Source organism: Onychomys torridus, chromosome 15 (genome assembly GCF_903995425.1).
Source record: "Onychomys torridus chromosome 15, mOncTor1.1, whole genome shotgun sequence".
Lineage (NCBI taxonomy): Eukaryota > Metazoa > Chordata > Mammalia > Rodentia > Cricetidae > Onychomys > Onychomys torridus.
In genome coordinates, this window is record NC_050457.1 from 49,894,191 (window position 1) to 49,913,466 (window position 19,276).

A 19,276-nucleotide genomic window follows, 5' to 3' on the forward strand; every position below is an offset into this window, starting at 1 on the left:
CATTCGGCTCACAGTTCCAGGTTACAGTCCCTCATGGAAGGGAAGTCACAGTGGCAAGAGCCTGAAGGAGCTGTCTGTGTTATCTCCACATAGCAAGGAATACATGTATGCTTCACCTTACTCTCTCTACTCTTACTCGGTCCAAGATCCCGTCTAGGAAATGGTACACTGGTTGGGTCTTCTTCCTTCATCAAGATTAGCCATCATGCCCTGGGCCAATCTTCCAGGCAATCAATTCTAAATTCTGTCAAGCTGGCAACAATAACCATCACCATTCTCTCTCTCTCTCTCTCTCTCTCTCCCTCTCTCTCTCTCTCTCCCCTACCTGTTCTCTGCCTTCCTCCTTCTGCGCCCCCCCCCCCCAGTGTACTGTTTATTCTTCTTTCTTTCCCCTTCTTTCATCTCTTCCAGGTTCAAGATGACTTTGAGGGCCCTGCGGTACAGCCAGGGTCAAGATTAAAGTCATCTTTCTGTCCAGAGCTCTAAGCTAGCTATGAAATCTGCTACCAATAATTCACTGTATTTATCAGTTTATATAAAATCAAGAATTAGGAGATATTGGTTGATCTACAGATACAGTCCTAGAAATTAATATAAAGTGCTGACTAGTCACACTGTAGATGAAAACACACAGAGACAAACAGTGACGCGATGGTAGACTCCTGGCTTGTCTGCACAGTCTAAATTTTCCACAATGAGTATGTGCCACCTTTATGATACCTATCCTCATGCCGTCTTGTTGATTTAAGAGATTAGTAACCACATACCGGAAGAGTCTTGGGCAGTCACATCCACACCATGTGTAACCATGACCTTGAGACATTCCAGGTGTCCTTTCGCAGCAGCAAGGTGGAAACTGCAAGGAGACAAGGAAACACACCTCCTTAGGAGTCATCATCTCAGAGCTCATCTACAACAAAGCTTTGCCATGCACATGGTCTCACCCCTGAGCTCCATGGCAACCCACCAAGACCCAAGTGGGCACCGTTAGCAACCTCACGGTGAAGACGAGAGACTCAGGAGGGTCTGATCATTTGCTCATTTACATGTTTTCTCAGTGCTGGGGTTTGAATCCAGAATGTCATATTACCATGGGGCTTGAATCCAGAATGTCATATTACCACTGGGCTACACACCTCCCATCAATCACTGTCATCTTTTATTAAATGATGGAGCAGGAACTCGATCTTAGGCCTTTCAACCTCAAAACAAGTCTCTCTGAAAAGTGAAATTCATCCCTTCTTGTCTCTTTCCCCATCCCAGGTTGAGTTTCTAAGTAAAAAGTCATCGACCTTTTTTCCTGTTGTCCATTGCTTGCAGCAAAAGCATCTTTCTTAAATAATACACTCTACACTAAGATGCATGGTGGTCAAGTTCTTGAACAAGCCAAGTCTGTTGCTGTTTTATATGTGAATAATAAGAGTCACAGGAAACATTTGCTGAGTGTTTAGTACGTGTCCAACATCTTATCCACTTTCATATCTTTAGATCTATATATCTTTATATCCACTTTTAGCATCTCTGTTCATTCCCATAACAGCATTTTAAGGTGAGGCTTACATTTGTAGTTGGTGGCAGAAGTAACAGGTGCCAACAGCAACAAAGTCCCCAAATGGGCTCTAGAACTCAGTGACACTTGAGGCTACACACTATGCTCACCACTTGTAGAATACCATTAAAAGGACTAACATTCAAACACCATACTATCCCTTCCTGCAGGTCCCTGGAAGAGGCACTTCTGCAGGCTGAAACAGACAGTGGACAACTTCACTCTGTAGTCAGGACCAGAAGTAGAGATGATCTCCAATGTGGAGTGATGACATGTCTCTCTCAGGCCTGCTCTTACGGGGAGGGGCAGGCAAGCCCTCACTCCTCCTCTACCTCAGCTCTGTTTAAGAGGTGTGTTCTTCGGCTATTTCCTATGCAGGACTACCTCCGAATTAATGCCCACCTAGTGTTTGCTTGTACAGTCTGCAGTCATCAGAGCCTGGAGTCACAGTCCAGTGGCAAACCCAAGATCTGATATTTGAATCCAAGTTGTGTGACTGCAGCATCTCCTTAAAGCTAAGTGCTGTGAATGGACAGATCCATCAAAGGAGGATACGTCCGGTCCGACAGTACATCAGCTGGAGAACAAGAGCTAATTAACTGTGTCTGGGCAAAGTCCATTGAGCTTCTCTTGAGCCTAAATTCCCACCACTGCAAAGGGAAACTGATCAAAGCCTACCTAGTCCCAATCACATTGTTTCAATATTGTCAATAACATGACCTCTGTACAATCTCTTTACTTTTTAAGTTATTTACATCTTAGTAAAAAGGGAGTAATTTGGAAATGTGGTAAGTATATAAGCAGAATCTTGGTGAAATAAAGCTTACCTCCTAAAAGGCAGTAGTGCTTCATTCTATCATCAATTCACCTTTGAATGGAAGCCTTTTATTTTAACCAGCCCTGGTAGAGCTTTCTGAATGTGCCCCAGACACAGAACGGGTAGATGTAACACAGTTAACTAGCCTTGAGGATATGGAGTCACCACATCTGCCTTAGTTAGAACTCTCCTTTCAGAGCTGCTGATAACTGTGTCCCTAGATTGCTAAGACCTGATGAATAAGCTGATTAATAATTGCCTTCTTTTCTATGGCTATGGTTTTGCTGACTGAATGTTCACTTTGCTGTTCTCTATGACCAGAGGATAACAAAATTACAAGTGTCTAGCCAAGAGGGTGGAAGTCACTCTAAATATAACCATACTAGGAACAGTGCTTGTTACACACACATTCACACACACACACACACACACACACACACACACGTTGATGTTTTTATTTGTTGGCTTGTTTGTTTGTTTGAGGCAGAGGCATGCTAGCTACATAGCCTATGCTGGCCTCAAACTCATGACCTTGTTGACTCAGATTTTCAAGTGCTGGTGTTACATTTGTGTTACACTACACCTAACTTGTACATGAACTTTTTGTTGTCATTTTTGTTTTTCCGAGACATGGTTTCTCTGTATAGCCTTGGCTATCCTGGAGTTCACTCTGTAGACCAGACTGGCCTTGAACTCACAGAGATCTGCCTGCCTCTGCCTCCCAAGTGCTGGGATTAAGGGTGTGCACCACCACCACCACCACCACCACCACCACCACCACCACCACCACCCGGCTGTACATGAACTTTTGGTTAAAGTATAACACATGTAAAGACAATGACATTTAGCTGAATTTTTGTGAATGGAAGATACCTACTTTATACAACTCAAGAAACATAACAGGGTCAGCCATTTCCATAGTTCCTCTGAAGCTGTCCACTGGGCCCGCCACATGTGACAAGATTGCAAACTGTATTTATGGGTAGTTCACACTGCAGACTCATCTGAAATCAGTACTATTGCACTAATGCATGCAGCCACATAAACTTGACATGAAAGTCACTGGATGACGTAAACCACAGAGACTCAAACCATTCCTCGGAAGGTCATGATCATTATAAGTGTCTTAGTTAGGGTTTCCCATTGCTGTGAAGAGACACCATGACCAACTCTTAAGGAAATATTTAACTGGGGTGACTCGCTTACAGTTTCAGAGGTTCAGCCCATTATGATCATGGTGGGGAGCATGGCAGCATGCAGGCAGATATGGTGCTGGAGCAGAGAGTGCCACATCTTGCAGGCAACAGGAAGCTGACTGGCTGTCACACTGAGGGAAGCTTGAGAAAAGACCTCCAAAGCCACCCCCAGTGACACACTTCCTCCAACAAGGAAGTTGTTACACCTCCTAATAGTGCCACTCCCTTTGGGCCATTTTCTGCAATTTATAACTAACGATTTTTCAGTCTTATTTTATTAGTACTATTGATTTTTGGCCTGAATTACACATAAATCCCTGCCTCATCATCAATCAAGCACTTTCTTCTGCAGCAATAGGAAAGCACAGAATTAGCAGCACCTGCTTTGCTTCCTACACAACACCCCATGGGTAGAGATGACCTCTGACCCTGCCTTCGGCTTCAATCAATGGGTTGAAGCCAACCACAGAGCATGGAATACTGGCCTTGAGGAGTTTAGTCTTATCCTTAAAATCTTCATCTTTGGCTGGGTGGTGGTGGCGCACACCTTTAATCCCAGCACTTGGGAAGCAGAGGCAGGTGAATCTCTGTGAGTTCAAGGCCAACCTGGTCTACAAAGTGAGTTCCAGCAAAGGGACAAAGCTACACAGAGAAACCCTGTCTTGAAAAACAAAAAAACAAACAAAAAGATCTTCATCTTCAACTGAGTCTGTATTCGGTGGTAGATTTTGATGTTATTCTTTGCAATTTCTTCCAAAATCCTGTTCTTTAGCCTCTCATGCCCCTTTGGAGTGCGTGCGTCAGCTTTTGCAAGGACAGGCACAATATCCACATACTGTGTGTTAGCTTCTTAAATGTAACAGCTAAAGGCTTCGATCCATGTCCAAAAGGTGAGGAAGTGGAAGTGCTATAATGAGCCCTGTTATCAATGATGTGCCGCCTGCCCAGTCCGCTCTCATTATGGAGGTAGCGTTCAAACTGCTCATCAGTGCAGGAATAAGGGAGAAATAAAGTGTTGAGGAGATGGGCTCCGTTTCTAATTCCATAACTGAAACTCCTCAGACATTGGCTTTAAAGGAAAACTCCTGATACTAACCTAAACTGACGTCTTTGATGGCTGTAACACATTTTACTGGTGGAGCCAATAAGTAAAGAATTCACCAAGTATGGTGGGTGAATGTGATTTTGTGCTCTACTATAACCATCAGACTTTGGATTATAATCTAGAGTTAAGGTGATTGTTTTCCCCTGTAGTTTTGGGGGCTTTCTAATTATTCTCTTTCAATAACTGCTTGCACCCTGCTACTAATAGGAATTACAGATCAGCCTCCCACTCATCATTTTCCTCTGTATTTTACAAAAAGGTTCAGCATTTATTGCTATTAAAAGAATACCAAAAATACAAATAATTAGAAACAGCTTCCTAGAGGACAGATACTCACACTTGCAATTTTACACTGCACCCATACAATCATACTTTTAGTTAGTAAAGGCATCCCGAGTCTGTGTGGTTAAAAAAAAAAGTCAAGCAAGCCATCATTTGAAGGTACATTTCCAGAAGACTCACTTCCGGGTGTTTCTGTATCTTACAGCCATAGAAGAGCTGCTGCTTTAATCTCTAAGTAAGACCAGGCACATAGAGACATGCCTATCTGACAGGAAAGGGACAAGTCAGCCGTCTTTGCCAGAAGTTTTTAATTCACTTAACCAGAGAGGGAAGGAGCTCCCTTTCAGCATCTTCATGCCCACTCACAGAGCATGCAACTTGGGGAACCTGCAGCAAAGCTGAACCAACCAGTCTGTGATCCTTCTCCTGGGGTACAGTACACAAGGCTGAGCTCCTCTATCCCTCCAGATCTGCCCTTGGGCTCTTACCCTGGGGTCTGTGGCACAGTGGGGAACTACAATGGACTGCCTCCAATTTCTCCACCTGTAAAATATTCTATCAGAAATAAGAGAATTGCTACTTAAAAGCACTGATGTACAATGCGCAGTAAGTACTCCCCCACCAATGCCAGCTGTCATTATAGCCTCATCGACACAAGACAGAGCAGAGTACGTGACGTGTCACTTAATAAAATGAATTCAGTGCTCAGAATCTCTATCTGGCAGCACTGCTTTAACAGAGAAGACAGAGCAGGGGCAGGAGATAAAAGCCGCGTGCATTTCCAGGCACTGGAAGCGTGAGAACAAAGTAGTAGACATTTACAGGCCCCAAGATCCCCCCAACATCAGCCTTGTCTAAGGCTCACACTCGAGCTCCTTATGTTCTGGCACCTCTCAGGAAAGGGACGATCCCCAGAGCAGCACTTGGCAGCGGCAAGACATTAACATTTAGCCTCTGAACGGGAACCAGAAGCAGAGCCGACGTGAACAAGACACTCAAGTGGGGGGATACTGGATTTCACTGGGTGGAAAAGCAAGATTCCTAGGTGACAGAGCTTTGATTCGGAGCTGACAGGGAGCATGTTTCCTCACCTATGCAGAGTGAAAAGTGTGGGCACTTTCGGAGGTGACAGTCCAGGGGACTGGTGGCCAGGGACCAGCTCCTGTCTAGACAGCAGGCAGACATCTGCACAGTTACAGCAGGAATAGGAATGGAGTGTGCCCCAGGTCACCACCTAATAGTTAATGTCCCTAGGTTGTTAGTCTATGTATAGAACACTGGCTAAAAACATCTATCTGCCCATAAATAAAGTTTGGCAGATTGGAATGAGTTGGGGGCCAAAGCGGTGAATTACCTAAAACCTACATTAAACCTACTTAAACTCCCTTTTAAACATGCTTTCCTGACAGTGCTGATGGGCTGTGAGAATATGTTCCTGAGTATGAGATACTTTGGATACTACTATACTTGTGTGCTTTTTAAGTACTGTTGCTACAATAGCTAAATCTGTGTACTCACAAATTTATTATAATATGTAGCTTCCATCTGTGAAATACTGTTCTGAGCCCTGAGAAATAGTGAAAGTGAGTTCCTTTTTATGAAACTCAGCTTTTTGTATGAACTCTGAAGGCTAAGCACACTGAAGGAACATTTTGTACACATGCGTGCCCGTGCATACTCTCTTGCACACACACACCACATGCACACACACACACACACACACACACACACACACACACACACACACGGTGGGGGAAGGATGGGAATTTCACAAGGTTCCTAGGTTCAAAAGCCCTGTGCTAAGCCTTTGAATCAACATATAGTGTTGAAGCATGGTTCTATTAAAGACTGAAGAAATAAAATAAGCACATTTTCACATTTTATTGAGATATGATCCACATGCTATTAATTCACCATGATAAGATGTATATTTTGGTTGTTTTTAGCATAATCACAAAAGTGTGGGACCAACCTCACTGTGTCAAACTTACTGTCACTACAACAAAAAATTCCCGACCTGGGAACGATGTTTCAGTTTGTCATGGTGCAGACGGCACAGTGGGATGGTCAGGAAGTGGGGAGAAGAGAAGGGACAGGGGGTCAGGACAGAACACTGCCAGTGACTTCCTTCCTCCAGCCTGGCCCCACTGTCTCCCCACAACATGGCTAGCTCAGGATCAAAGACTAGCCTGTTAGGTCTATGTTCAAGCCACAAGGAAGGAAGGAAGGAAGGAAGGGCGGGAGGGAGGGAGGGAAGGAGGGAGGGAGGGAGGGAGGGGAGGAAAGAAGGAGGAAGAAGGAAGGAAGGAAGGAAGGAAGGAAGGAAGGAAGGAAGGAAGGAAGGAAGGGGGAGGGAGGGAGTGACTGAGTGAGTGAGGGAGGGAGGGGGAGGGAGGGAGGAGGGAGGGAGGGAAAGAAGGTGGGAGGGAGAGAGAGAGAGGGAGAGAGAGAGAGGGAGAAAGGGAAAACTCTTAAGCCTTAACAAGACCCCAGACTCTGAGTTCAGAGCTTCCTGTACTAGATTCCCAATGGAGTTCCCACACTCCTTAAAGTAAAAAAAAAAAAAAAATGGAGGACAAACTGAAAACCCTACACTATTATGTTCTGCCATGGTGCCCACTATGTCAATATGCTTTAAAAACATACTCTCTGAACCCTAAAACCCATTTTATAGCTGTGTCCCACAAAAAAAGGAATCCCTATGGTGTCATGTTTAGCTCGGCTTACAAGGCTCAGGCCAGCCCTCAACAGAGCTGTGACCAAAAGACATAAACAAGCAGCCGCACAATTGACATAAAGCTGCTTTCATCCTGTGATGCTTTTTGATTCTTGGAATGCTTCTGCTTTTGACACTTGGACTGATCCCAAGCTTTTAGTTCCCTCCAGTCCTGCTTCTCTCTGATGCTCTCCCTTTTTCACTCCCCAACCCCTGTCACCTGAAGAGAAAGTCAATGCATTGGTGATGTCCCTAGATAGTGGGTGTGGCAGAGGAGGAGAGGGCGGCCTGCTGAGAGGGTAGGGTTCTGGGCAGCACACTCTCAGCCATTGTATTGCTACAGCGTGGTGACTGAACTTTAAAGCAACTGTATGGCACCACCATCAATGACAGCAGAGAATCTACTGAAAAAACACTATACTTCAGTAATTCTATCATAAACTATTGTTTTTCAATCTACAGAAGAGGAAACTGAAGGCACAGAGGAATTTAATAGCTTGTCCAAAGTCAGAGAATAAGCAGCCAGAGCCCAGATTTAAGCCTAGCATTGTGTCTCGAGGGCTGGCCTTCCACCACCATGTTGAAACATGGCCGCTCACTCCATCACTCTGTAAAACAAGGTACATGCTATGGATTCTTAACTCACTGGTTGGGCTGCTCTTTAAAAAATCAGAAACATTAAGGCAAAAACTGGAAGCAAACACAGGCATCCCTGGGGCAGCTCAGGAATGCAGGGACTCTCGGATGGATGGGGATGCAGTCCTAGCCCAGAGGCCAAGAGCCAGCAATGGAGGCTTCCTTTGCTACAAAACCACTCAATGGGTCCTGCAAACTTCCCTGAAACAAATACCTCAAGACCAGGATGGGCTACTTCCCAGGGCTCTTTATCAGAAGGAGACTTGAGCTGCTATTCAAAGCCCCTGACTTTCAGTTTGGCAAGTTCCAGTTTCCAAAGAAAGAGTAGTAAACATAATTCTTCTGGTTCCCGGTTACCAGAGGAAATGTCTATCGGGAGGAAAGACACTCTCCAGGCTACTTTCAGAAGGACGACTTTTCAGGCATGCTCATTCACAGAAAATCTTACTCAAACAGAACTCATGTCTTTTACCACATGGGCTCCACGAGACTCTCCCTGCCTCTGGAGCCAATAGATTAAATATCCAATACTCAACACACGTGCGTGTGCATGTGCGTGTGTACATGTGTATGTGGAAGTCCAAGAGCAACCTCAGGTTCTGGTCCTTGATGTCCACCTTGTTTTGAGATCTCTTTGTTCACTGTTGCATACACTAGGCTAGCTGGCCCTCGAACTTCCTATCTGTTCTACCTACCCCTACAGGGTTGCTAAGGTTACAGATGTGTATCACCAGGCCCAGCTTTTTAAATGGGTTCTGGGGAGTTCAAAGTCAGGTCTTCACTGGTGCCTGATAAGCACTTTTCCCTCTGAGTCATCTCCAGGCCCTGCTTTCCTCAGTTCTATGGACCAGTATAACGCTACTATTGATGACTACTTCTACCAGGGACCCAGAGCAGACAAACAGAAATGCAGATTTTGGTTGAACACAAAAGTGGTGCGAAGATTTGACTTTGGAGTGTCCTCCTAGAGGTTCATATTTAAAGTGCTGGATCACCAGTTTGAAGGTCATGGAGCCTTTTAGGAGGTACGGCCTGGCTGGTAGAAATAATCCATTAAGTGGGTTTCACACTTCCCTTGCTCCTGCCCGTGGGCTGATTCCCAGTCTGTGGTAAGGGGGTGTCTGTTGCTCCCACTGGCACTGATGGAGCCAGAGTCCATCCTGCAGCATGCTTCCAACCATGACAAACTGTGAGGCAACAATATCTTCCACCATGTCCCTACTGGGTATTTTGTCACAGAAACAAGGAGAGTAACAAATATAAATATGATTGTTGACTTTTTTTCTTCAAGACAGGGTTTCCCTGTGTAGCCCTGGCCATCCTGGAACTCACTGTTAGACCAAGCTGGGCTCAAACTCACAAAGATCCGCTTGCCTCTGCCTCCCGAGTGCTGGGATTAAAGGCGATGCAATGCCTGGTGATAAGCGGCCGTAAGTGCCCAAGATCGCTATCAAATGCAGTCAGCACTAATATTTCTGGTTTGGGTTCTTCTGGGGAAGGGGTCAGGCGTGTGCTGACAGAAATGGAGGATTGTTTCTAAAGCGAAGAAACCCTACAGGGCTCGGTGTGTAGCTCAAGGGCACAGCATTTGCTCAGCGTGTTGAGAGGCCCTGAGGGCTGGGAAGGGAGAGGAGAGAAATCCAAGCTTTGACCATAACACATCCTCAGACTCTAGTGCCTAGAAAGTAGAACAGGTGACGTGTATTCATTCCAGAGTTCTTAGGTTTCTGAGTTAATTCTCTGATGTCTGTCCCAGGATAAGTAAGACCATCCGAAGAGAGGTGAGGAGGACTGGAAAGACTGTGACAAATGTGTGACAAACAGGAAGGTCGCCTGTCCAGCATCTCAACCACAAGTCCCTTCGTGGACTCTAACCCTGGCCATCCGATAATGAAATAAGATAAATGTAGCCACGTTGGAACTGAGCGGAGCTTACAAGCAAGAGGTGACAGAACAGTCTCGAGACACTCAGCGGGACCGGTTTTTAGGGATGCTGGTACTTTGTAAGGCAGTAACCAGGGCTTGAGAGGAGGATGTGGATATGTGAAGGATGGACACTCGTTACTGATCGAAATGGCCTCGACCCTTGAACTGCCTGGTTGCTATTTAGCGTGAGAACCTCCTGCTCCAGATGCCCTCTTTCTTGTGAGTGACGGAGGGCAGGTCATTGACTGTGTGCTCAGGAGCTCCACCCCCAGCCTCCGCGCTTTGCTCTCTACCAGTAACCGAGTTTCCCAGGATCTCTCTGACCCCTGCACTGGGGGTAGCTTCAGCCCTGGAAGCCACTGCTAACCAACCAGGAGGAGGAGGTCAGCCAGGCAGGCAGGCAATAATTACACACTGCCATCTTTAAAATTCTTCAGTTGACATACTTAGTTCACTTGCTTATGTTTGGAGATGGGGTCTTGTTGCATGCACTAAACCAGGCACAAACTTGTAGTAATCCCCCTGTTGCTGTCACCCAGGTATGGGATTATGGGTAGGACAACTGCTTACTTAATCCAACTTGGCAAACAACTTAAAAAACAAAATTTTCATTAGTGGTTTCTAGTTTCCAAATCCATTTTAGTCATATTTCACCCCTACTAATTGCATCTTTCATTTACAGTGTAATTGTTCAACAAGAGTGTAAACTTTAACATGATTTACTGGAAGGCAAAATTAACTTGTACACAGGCACTAAAAAGTGTGTGTGTCTGTGTCTGCATCTATATAAACTGAAAAAAAATTCCTCTCTTTTCCATAGGCTTCTTCACCCCACCTGTAACTTGTCAGGATACAACGCCCAGTGGGAACCTTGGTTGAGATGTTACTCTCACTGTGGCGTGTCCTGATTGGTGTTTCACTAATTGGACTGACCATCGGACTCGGCTAGGGTGATTACAAACCCTTTCTACCCAGTGTGTGTTTCTATTATGTGGTGCCCTCTGCATTCTGTATTTGACTCCTTGGTCCCCTGCTAGTAACTGGGAAGACTTAGGCACTTGGCTTCGCAAAAGGAAACAGGTCACTGGGCCAAGCTCTGAGATTTCCCAGTGTGCTCTCTGCTTCCTGTTTGTGTCTCAAGACGTGAGCTCTCAGTTGCTGCTACAGCACTATGCCTGCCAGCCTGCTACCATTTCCTCACCATGGTGTGATGGTATCTTACCCTTCTGGAATCATAAGCTCCAAACAAACTCTTATGAAAGTTCTGTTGGTGATAGTGTTTTATCAGAGCAATAGAAAAACACCTGTGAAGGAAGTGTCCATGAATCTTTGCTCTGGTATCCTTCATTACTCTAATGTCGGCATGTTTTTGGATGACACTACCAACGTAGATAACTACCAACTCGGGGAACCCTGCCTCCCTTGAATCTCATTTGAGCAGCTTTTATTGATGTTGCTCTTTTCTAGGGGCAGAAGCTCCTTAGAAAGTTCCTTTTCCTTCTACACACTGGAAGCTTAGCTGAGTCTTCCCCTGAGAGCAGCAACCTTCCTACTAGGCCAATGCAGATTTGGCCTCTCCTTAATGGTGCTAATTTTAACAATTACAGCCTCTCTCACAGAGTAAGAGTTGGCTGTGACATCCATCCAGCATGGTAGTTTCCCTTTCCTTTCCAAATTGTGTATTTTTCACTTCTTTTGCCCTATTAGCTCTTCGTTGTAGACCTGCATATACAAGTGTTACTAATAACCACTTAATAGAGTCAATATGAAGCGGTCTTGAAACATCCTCTCCCAAAGAAATAAGTCCATTACTTTTTAGTTCATTCTCAGGCAAGTTCTTAGGAGGAGAGCAGAAGGCAGCCAGATTCCTTGCTGAAGCATACCAATAACAGTCTGTAGCCCAGTGGCTAACACTGTTCCCCGCTGGAACCCCTTGATATGAACCTCCACTGTCATGTAAGCCTCAACACTACTGACTTCCAAGCTCCTATGAGGATGGCTTATTTAGCTCTGTCTAGTGTTCAACTGCTTCTCCAGTCTAAAATCCCAAATTTTTCCACATTCCTCCTAAAACAAAACAAAACAAAATAAAAACAAAAACAAAACAAAAAAACCCAAACCGAAACAAAACAAAAAACCCCAACAAAATCAAAAACAAACAACAGCATGATCAGTTAGGTCTCTCAAAACAAAAAACCCAACAAAAACAAAAACACACGACAGCATGGCCAGTCAGGTCTGTCACGAAGTCTATCTACTTCCTGGTACTAATTTCTGCCTTAGTTTCTCTTCTTTTGTAGGGATAAAACATCATGACCAAGGCAACTTTAGAACAGAGAGCTAATCTGGGCCTACAGCTCCTGGGGGTCGGCACATACAGGTAGTTGTCAGGTACAGGTAGACCTCAGTAGGCAGACCTGGCAGCTGGAGCAGCAGATGAAAGCTCACATCTTGAACCACACACAGGAAACATGTAAAACAATGTGCATCCTCTGAAATCTCAAAGCCCACCCACAGTGACACACTTTCTACTTCTCCCTAAACAGAAACCAACTGGGAGCCAAGACTCCTGAGACTTACCGGGGACATCTCAGTCACATTTTCACATACTAGTTACTCTTTGCTTCTGTCATCAAAATACCTTACAGAAAAGTTGAGAGGAAAAAGTCCTTTTAAAATTTTCATGTGTAGGAGTGTTTGCCTATATGTATATATGTGTACCACATGCATGTCTGGTGCCTACAGAGTCCAGAAGAGAGTGTCAGATACCCTAGAACTGAAGACACAGACAGTTGTGAGCTGCCTTGTGAGTCAAACAAACCTGGTTCCTGTGCAAGAACAAATGCTCTTAACCAGTGAGCTAGGTCTCTAGCCACGAAAGAAGAAATTACTTATCTTAATGTTTCTGGGGCTCAGTCTATGGTTGTTTAGTCCCATGCACTTATTGAGAACATTATGGTGGTGGGAATGAGTAGCAGAGGCTGTTCTTTGGGGTCAGTTCTTTGGTCAGTGTAAAGAGGAATATAGGAAAAAGACTAGAGATTATGTGAAAGTCCATGCCTTAGTAGCCTACTAATGAAAATCAAGTGGAAAACCAATGACCCAGGGTCAAGTGAGGCCCCAAGTGGAGTCATCCACCTTTAAAAGTTGATGCAGGGGCTGAAGCTATGGCTCAGAGGTTAAGAGCACTCGCGGCACTTGCAGAGTACCCAGGTTCCATTCTCAGCACCCACATGGTGGCTAACATGATCTGTAACTCCAGTTCCAAGGGTCTGATGCCCGAGTCTGACTGCCATGGATACAAAGCATGCACATGGTGTATATACACATATGTAAGTAAAGCAGTCATGTTGTGGAGTAATCCTGCTGTACACTGTGAAGATGTGTTGCTCCCATTGTTAATAAAAAGTTGATTGGTCAATAGCTAGGCAGTATTTTCAAGACAGAGAAAACACTGGGAAGAAGAAGGGCAGAGTCACAAGGAGTAGCCAGCCAGCCAGATGTGGAAGAAGCAACATGGAAAGTTCATAGATGAGGTAATCAGCCACAGGGCAGCACACAGATTAATAGAAATGGGTTAGTTTAAGTTGTCAGAACTAGCTAAAAAACAAGCCTAAGCTACTGGCAGAGCATTTATAATGAATATTAAGTCTCCATGTGGTTATGTGGGAGCAGGCTGGTGGGACACTTATACACATAAAAATAAAGTATTGTGCGACTCAAAATAGAGTGTGTCTCGCTTAAGATCCATTGAGTATCAACAGGAAGCAGACAGCTGTGAGTCAGGGGATAAAGAACATCACAACCTGGGCCCCAATTTTCAGTGGAGGTTCAAGAGAGAAACACTTAGTCCATACAATCTAGAGCTTAAGTGCCTATCACTATGACCAGCCTTCAAAGGGTAGCTATATGATGACAGTGTAGAGAGGTTGCAATCACTCACAGTAGGTAAAGGTTTCCATTAAATAATTTAGAAGTCCTTTGTGAGAAGAACTAGAGAAGGCTGATCACACGGCATGACTTGATTTCTAAGATGGAATTGCTGGTACCAACTACCTAAGGCATCCCTATTCTGAGCAAACAGAAAGGCAGAAGGTAGGAAAGGTCACAGGCCAGAGAAGCACCTTACTGTACTGGCTTGCAGAGATCAAAACCTACTTCTCTACTTTACACTTCAGTTCCACAGACATCTAAAAATACTTTCACGAGTTTCTGCTTTCAAAGCCAAAAAGATCAGGTTTCTGAAATGTGGACTCTCTCTCCTCCCTCTCTCTCTCTCTGTGTGTGTGTGTGTGTGTGTGTGTGTGTGTGTGTGTGTGTGTGTGTGCATACGCTCTTTTTAAGGTCTATGCACCTATGCCCTGGAGAGTATTTGTTCAAATACTATGGTCCCAGCCACGATTTTATTTAGTCTGGTTGTTCCTAAGACAAACACACATACCTTTAATTAAAGGCAAATTCAACACAGGGGAAAGCATCTGGAAGCGATTAGACTCTTCTACAGTGAGGTTCCAGGGTCCTGACATCCTCCCACTTCCTCACCTCCCCCATGGAAAGAGAGCAGACGGGGCAGAGGAACCCAAGCCTAGCTCCAGAAACGCAGCCTGCAGCTCTAACTTTCTGCCCTGCTCTATTCTGTCCTCTGACCAAGCCACCACCCTGATTTCACTCTTCCCTGAATGAGTTCAGCCATTCAACTGCTCTGATTTTTTTAAAAGCCCCTCTGTAATCAGTGTCTGAGGAAGAAATTTTCTGACAAGTTTCTCCTCTTGCTGGGATAGAAGAAACTACAAAGTCTCAGGAATTTCCAAGCTACTCATCGGATCTTGGTCTATGGAAGTTTCTGGAGAACGACTGGGCCAACGGCTACTTTGACCAACACATTCTTTGGACTTCTGGGCTTGCTGGTCCTCTGGAGTACAGGCTGAGTGCTTTTTACTCTAGCTGCCCTGGACGCAGGGGTGTGGGTGGTAATGCTTCCCCAGAATTGGTGTTTCCCCTGGATCCCAAGTTAATTCACCCCTAGGTAATTTATCTCTGAAGTGTTATCAGCAAAAATGAGGGTTTTCTCCACAGCATTCAGAGCAAATGGTTCTTTTGTGCCTAGAATACAGGGAAAGGCTAACGCAACAAATATGGGATGACCTTTGACCTTCTGAAGCTTAACACTGCATGAGAGTCAGGTCCTTGGAAAGTAAGACCATTCTTAGTGAAAGTTAAAATTACCGCTTCTCCTGACTGTCAGTACCATGGGATGTAACTGGACACAGAACCTGGCAGATCCATAGACAGTTTTACTTATGAGAAGGTAAGGATATACAGGAGAAGAGAACACATAAGGTATTAGCATGAATCTTAGAAGGTCTTATTAATAGAAACAAACCTGAAAGCCAGATATTGGGGTGAACGCTGAAAGATCAGAGAAGCAGAACAAGCCACAGCCACCTCATCTTGCCAATTCCTCAGCTGATCCTGTCTCCTCAGACTGGAAGCCTCTGCCTCATCCAGAATGAATCTCAGCTGAACTGTTCTACTCAAAAGCCTAAAAGCTTAACCAGCCTAGTTCCTCATCCTCACGCCTTAAATACCTTTCGATTTCTGACATCACTTCCTGGGATTAAAGGCTCTTGTTACCAAGCCTGGCTGTTTCCAGTATGGCCTTGAACTCACAGAGATCCACCTGGATCTCTGCCTCTGGGATGCTAGGATTAAAGGTGTGTGTGCCACCATTTTCTGGCCTCTATATCTAGTGGCTGTTCTGTTCTGACCCCAGATAAGTTTATTAGGGTGCACAATATTTTGGGGAACACAGTATCATCACACATAAGGAGAGAACATTTAGATAAGGGCACAGCTGAGAGAAGACCTTGAATAATCAAGTCAAGACTTTACATTCACAGGTACAATCCCTTACCCTAAAAGCCTTCTAGAAAGGGACCCTGCAGCCTAATTTTGCTATGGAACTGTATGCAAGGAAAGGAAAGAAAAGGCAAAAAATGGGACCAAGCAAGGTCAGGGATGTAATTTTCAAGTTCATGATGTGGCCTCATCCTTTAGAAAGAAAAGTGAAGCATCTCATTCATGTCTACAAATGAGCACCAATCACCTCTACAAGCCCCACTGGGCTGATTGAGCCAAGAGGTGCAGTTTGAGGGGCCAAGACTCCAATTGGTCTGTCACGGACTCTGAACTATTCTTAGGACACTATGGCTCCTGTGTTATCCAACCAAATGCACCCAGAAAAAAACAGAGACAACCAAACTTTTCTAGGAACATAGAGATCACAGGGGACCTCAGCACAGAGGGGCTGACACCTACAGGTGGGAAGGCTAAGGCATTGCAGTGATACAATATGGAGCTCCTTTGGTAGCAGAAACCTCGATTTGACATTGTTACAGGGTGACAAAGAAGTAAGGAAGATGGTTTCTGGCCTCTCAGCCCCATCTCGATGTGAATATCACAACCACTAGGTTAGACTAGAAATATAAAGCCAGGTAAGATTTAATGCCTGGTGCCTTTAAAACTGAAATTCTCGGTTACTGGATAATCACTTCGGTCCTCAAAGATGTATCCCAAGCAGGAAAATGAAGTGTTGACTGAAGTGTTGACAGCTGATGACTTATGGAAGACAACACGCACGCATGCTAGGAGAAGCCATGGTGCAGTGGCCTCGCTTTTCTCATCTCTAAGATGGAGGCAGGAATTTCTGTGCAACTTCTGTGTACAGTAATACCATTGTAAGAGAACAGAATGAACACTGGTACATACCAGAACACGGATGGACCCTGAGCGCACACTAAGTGAAGAAGCTAGAGGCAGAGGCCACACACATGACTCCATTTACCCAGAACTCAAAGAGGCAAGTACACAGAGATGGCAAGCTCACTCATGATTGGCAAGGGGAAGATGGAGCGAGGCTGGGGGTGACTGCCTAAGGGGTACAGAGTTTCCTTCAGGAGGATGAACCACACTGTGAAAGTTCTCCATAAAACCAAACTGTAGATGTTACAATCATTAAAACGCTTAGTTTTGTGTGATGTACCTAGAACATGGTCACCTTAGTCATTTAATCAGTATGTAATAAACAGGAAATAAGGGACAAATTTCATATGCTCTTCACGCTTGCATCTAAGTTGCTAATCTCAATTTTCTGCCATTTTTTTCAGTGAGTGCCGTCTTGGTCAAAACTGTCATAAGCACTTATCTCGACTTCCCCAGAGATAACTATTCAAAGGCAGTCTTATGCAGACTCCTGGACACAAGGAGTAACTGCAGGAAGGCTGTGGCGGTCTAGAACAAAAGGCACCGTCTATCACCAGAAACCTCGGGACAAAAGAATAGACTCCAGGGCCTCCCAAGGTACAACGACTCAGAACATCTTTTGAAAGTACCTTAGGCAATTGCAGCGTAGAAGCTCCCTGGGCTAAGAGTCACTAGTCTGGAATGAGAAAGAAGAGCCAGTTTCTCGAGTGCCTCCTGTGTGTGAGAATTGTACTAGATCTTCCATCCTCTCTTGGACCTTTACTAACCAACCGTGAACACATCACGGTCCCTAGGAAGAGACTCCACCTCTGAGGGGCAGGAGATCAAGGACAAATATCCCATTTGTTTTACCTAAACTCCAAGGAAAACGAACGTTTTATGCCAAGAGTCAGGCAATGAGTACTTGGGGCTCTGTGAGCCATATGGTCTCTGCTGTAATTATTCAGTTCTGCCTTTGTAGCTCAGGGGCAGCTATGGAGCAGGACTTAATGAACAACAGACAGAGAGAGCCATGTCTGCCAACTCTGCTGTGAGTCTAACATTTCTAGAAGCCCTCGGGAAAGCACCCCGGTCACTGAAGAGCACTCCACCAACGGGAGAAACCCGCCAGCCACAACCCCACACCTACACTTCTTCCTTCCCTAAGCTGCTGGGATCTCCGGTGACGGAAGCAACGGGCACAAAAGCCCGTGTCTCACAGCTGCTTCTGAGGACACCCAAAGTGAGGCAGGGCTGGACATGGTGACACATACCTCTAACCCCAGCCCTCGGGAGTCGGAGGCAGGCATGTATTTATGAGTTCAAGGCCAGCCTGGTCAACATAGAGAGTTCCAGGGCATCCAGGGATAGTTAGACCCTGTCTTAACAACATAAAAGAGTGAAACTGGAGAGTTATAAGGCAGTAAGTATAATAGAGTCCACATGAGCCCATGTGGCTCGAAAGCCACTGATTTCAATACCACTACCAGAGTAAAGGTAGCTCTAAGTGCCTATTCTTCCTTCTCTCTCTCTCTCTCTCTCTCTCTCTCTCTCTCTCTCTCTGTCAACACAATGTTTTAATCATAGCAAGGAGGAATTTGATGCATGCAAACATAAAGCAAAATCTTACTACAGTGCTCATACAGTCACTCCCCAAGGTAAAGAGTGGTTTAACAAATTACAGAGTAAGGCTTGAAAGCTGTGCTGTTTCTTATCCAGGGGAGAATTGATTTCTCATCTACTAACCACTTGCAATCCTGGTGCTATTAGCTCTCTGGTGCAATTGTTGGTTGGCTGTTTCCAGGAACTAGCACAGCCACTAGAGAAAAGCCAATGTATAATTTGGACTTGGATGGGAAAGGAAACAAACCCACACCTGTGTTAGCATAAGGTTAGGAAGTGGTCAGCAGTAATTTTTCCAAGGCCCCCTAAAACAATGATAAAACTTCCCTCAATATGCTTAGGGATTCTGGAGCCCATGTTGAAAATCCTAAATGAGCCAATGCTTTGGGGTTTGTTTGTTTGTTTCTTACAGTGTTGGAGATGGAGCCCTGGGCTTTGGACATGCTTAGCTGACACTCTACCACTGAAACGCTCCCCAACCCTTAACAAACACAGGTCAAAACCAGTCTTTTCTCTTACGCGGTCTTGCCCTCGCTGTCATGCTTGGTGGCACTGATCCCTTTCTTGCCCAGCAGTGAGGCCACCTTCTCAGCATCTCCATTCTCCACAGCCTGCAGCAGCCGGTCATCATTCTTGTTCCACTCATTGGTCTGTGGAGCAAAAGGCAGAAGCAGAGAGGTGAGTG

The 19,276-nt window shown here is 45.1% G+C and overlaps 1 protein-coding gene across 2 annotated transcripts in view; it reads right to left on the reverse strand.

Annotated features, from left to right (window-relative positions):
• Rai14 (retinoic acid induced 14) overlaps positions 1–19,276 on the reverse strand; it is a 135,128-nt gene that overhangs the window by 35,443 nt on the left and 80,409 nt on the right. For both annotated transcript variants that reach the window (XM_036207427.1, XM_036207428.1), the window contains exons 3-4: positions 19,111–19,241; positions 768–856 (exon numbers count right to left, since the gene is read on the reverse strand). In XM_036207427.1, the coding sequence (XP_036063320.1) occupies positions 768–856; positions 19,111–19,241 (220 nt within the window). The remainder of the gene's footprint in view (positions 1–767; positions 857–19,110; positions 19,242–19,276) is intronic.